Source organism: Apaloderma vittatum, unplaced genomic scaffold (genome assembly GCF_000703405.1).
Source record: "Apaloderma vittatum isolate BGI_N311 unplaced genomic scaffold, ASM70340v1 scaffold3600, whole genome shotgun sequence".
Taxonomy (NCBI): Eukaryota; Metazoa; Chordata; class Aves; order Trogoniformes; family Trogonidae; genus Apaloderma; species Apaloderma vittatum.
This window is the reverse complement of record NW_009696063.1, coordinates 21,069-23,615: the sequence shown is the minus strand read 5'-3', so window position 1 is coordinate 23,615 and position 2,547 is coordinate 21,069. Positions and strand designations below refer to the sequence as shown.

Sequence of the window (2,547 nt, the reverse complement as noted above, 5' to 3'; positions counted from 1 at the left end):
ACACCCAGAAATGTTTATGGTTAATTATCATTATTATTATTATTAGATATAATTGAAATTCATCGGTTGTTGGAAAGCCTTTTTTATATATATTGAGTACCAGAAAGAAGGAGGGTATGGGAAGGGGAAAGCAGTATGTTTTTAAATGTAAGCATAAGATTAATATTATTAATATAATGACAAAGTAATAATAATAATGATAATAATAATAAGCTAAGGTTTTGTCATTTTTAAGAGAACCATGCTTTTGGAAACACGGCAGGACAGTGTCTGATTGTAATTTTTTTTTTTATAAATAAAAGCACAATTACTTTTAAATAAATTTCTACCTTTTTTTCATACATGTGAAGTTTGTGCATGTCCAGGGTATGTTTACTTAGATGGGGAAGTTAAAGAAAGGCTGAGAGTGATTAGACTGCTGAGCCCGTACTGAAAACTGTTCCTTTTGTCAGTGACTGGTTGTAAGTATTCTGCTGGGTTTGTTACAGTGACATGCCCGTAAGGATTTGGTTTCTTTCAGAACATATTTCTTTTTTTATTTTTTTCCTGCCCAAAAGGTGCTTACATCTTTTTCTAAATGTTACTGACCAATGTTTGCTCCATTTAGGTGGGAACAACTAACAAAAGAACACAAAGAAATTAGAGAGCTGCTGTTAGGTACCACTGGCAACTTTGACCACTCGTGTAAATAAAGGGCTCTCTTTTTTTATATGAATGAAACCTGTGTGTAGTTCCTCTGTATCATACTCTTCAGCTGAAGGCAATAAAAGGTCTTTTGTTTTAATCCAATCTCTCTGCCCTGCTTCAAGGTTGCACTTTTCAAACAGAGCAAATGCTTCTGCCTCCTCCTGGGCGATCACGGGAAGGTGGCTGGGAAAGAAGATGCTTTCAGTCAGAGCGACTACGATCAGTTAAGGTCTTACGCCTTACTGTGAAGTGCTTGCTGTTAGGTAAGGTCAGATATTGTTGATTTGGCACAGGGGGTAAAAAGTGTGCGTGCATGGGAATTAGGACTAAAAAAAAAAATCAGGAGGGAGGAAAGGAAGGAAGGAGGGAATCACTTCACCTTTAAGTCCTATCTTCCTAATTTTTTTTCAATATTTTTATGATTTTTAATCGCAATCCTTCAATTATTGCATTTCTGAGCTTTAGCTCAGCATTAGCCCTTAGGAATGTTTATGTCCCATCACCTTGTTCACAGTCCTGACTAAAACTTTGGCATTACTCTGGAGGAGGGAGTCTTATGGGGGATCTCATCAGTGCTGGGACGTGCATTGGGACCAGCTTTACTGTGAGAGAGCCCCGGGAGAGCAGGAATTGCCGTGGGGAGGCACAGAAGGTGCTGCAGACAGGACCATCAAAGCCTGCGTGCCGTGCTTTGCCACTAATCGATCTCAGCAACTGCATTTAGGATCGCGAACTAAGAGGCTGCACAGGGGTGGTGCGCAGGATTTGCTGGCTGGGAACAGGTGATGCCTGGCTGGGGAAGTGGGAGAAGCTCCTAAGAGAATTAGTAGAAGGCTGGAGGCCTTGTGCTCACACACTTGCTACTCCAGCATCGCCGGGCAGCCGTGCTCTCCCTCTCCTGGTCCGTTTTACGGCCGCTTACCGGCAGGTGGCACACGGGCTCCGTCTGCTCTTTGCCAGCCCCGGGAAATCCTGCAGGTCCCCAGCATCTGTCCAGATGCTGCCATTCTTCACTGTTGTCTTCTCCTGGGCTGACCTCCAGCACCTCGAGCTTCCCAGCTCTTCGTTAGGAAAACTAACACCACACAGACGGGATTCTGTGAGGAAAAGTTTATTTTTTGGCTGGGGCACAGCAAAAGCACGTGTTGAAGAGGAACTTTCTTCATGAACATTGTTCCATGTACTTTTAATTTCTCCTCTCCCCTCCCTCTGAAGTCATACTGGTCAATGTTGTTTGTTCTGCACAGGGAGCACAAGTCTCCTTTAACCTTCGAGAGCACTGGCAAGGGTCTGGGCTGCAGCACTATATAAAACTCATTCTCCCTAATTAATAGCCCTTTTTGGGTGTGTGTCAGAGCAAATGATTGGCAGCATAAAAGAGAGCAAAATCAAGTAATGAAGAAATACACTTGATTCTCAAGATGCTTTTCAAGTCATTAGGAAATGGCACTAAATCTGTGTAACTGAAGACTTGAAATTTACATTGGCATTTAAGAAATTATTTCCTTGTTTCTAGTAACATCACAAAGCTGACTGCACCTGGCTATGATGCCATTTAGCTTGGCAGATCCAAAAACGGCTCCTGGAGACGGGCTCAGATTTAAACCTCACTCCAGAAATGATGCAAACACAGCGCACAGAAGAAAGATGGTATTTCCTGTAATTACTCACTGACAGATGCCCTACTTGGTATTTTTCATGATTACTACTGTGAGCGAGAAACTGGCAAATCCTTGAAGAAGCACACGCCAAAACACCCTTCAGAGCTGACACGAGCTTGATTCAGTACCAAGCAGTTCCACCAAGGGCTATTGTGAGGGATATTCACTTTCTTTGGTTTTCTCTCCCCCTTTTCCTGAT

General features: G+C 42.6%; 1 protein-coding gene across 1 annotated transcript in view; it reads left to right on the top strand.

The window, feature by feature from the left end:
* TNC (tenascin C) overlaps nucleotides 1-935 on the top strand; it is a 46,741-nt gene extending 45,806 nt beyond the window's left edge. Inside the window, exon 24 of the mRNA XM_009873281.1 lies at nucleotides 810-935. Coding sequence (XP_009871583.1) covers nucleotides 810-935 — 126 coding nt within the window. The remainder of the gene's footprint in view (nucleotides 1-809) is intronic.
* The last annotated feature ends 1,612 nt before the right edge of the window (nucleotides 936-2,547 follow it).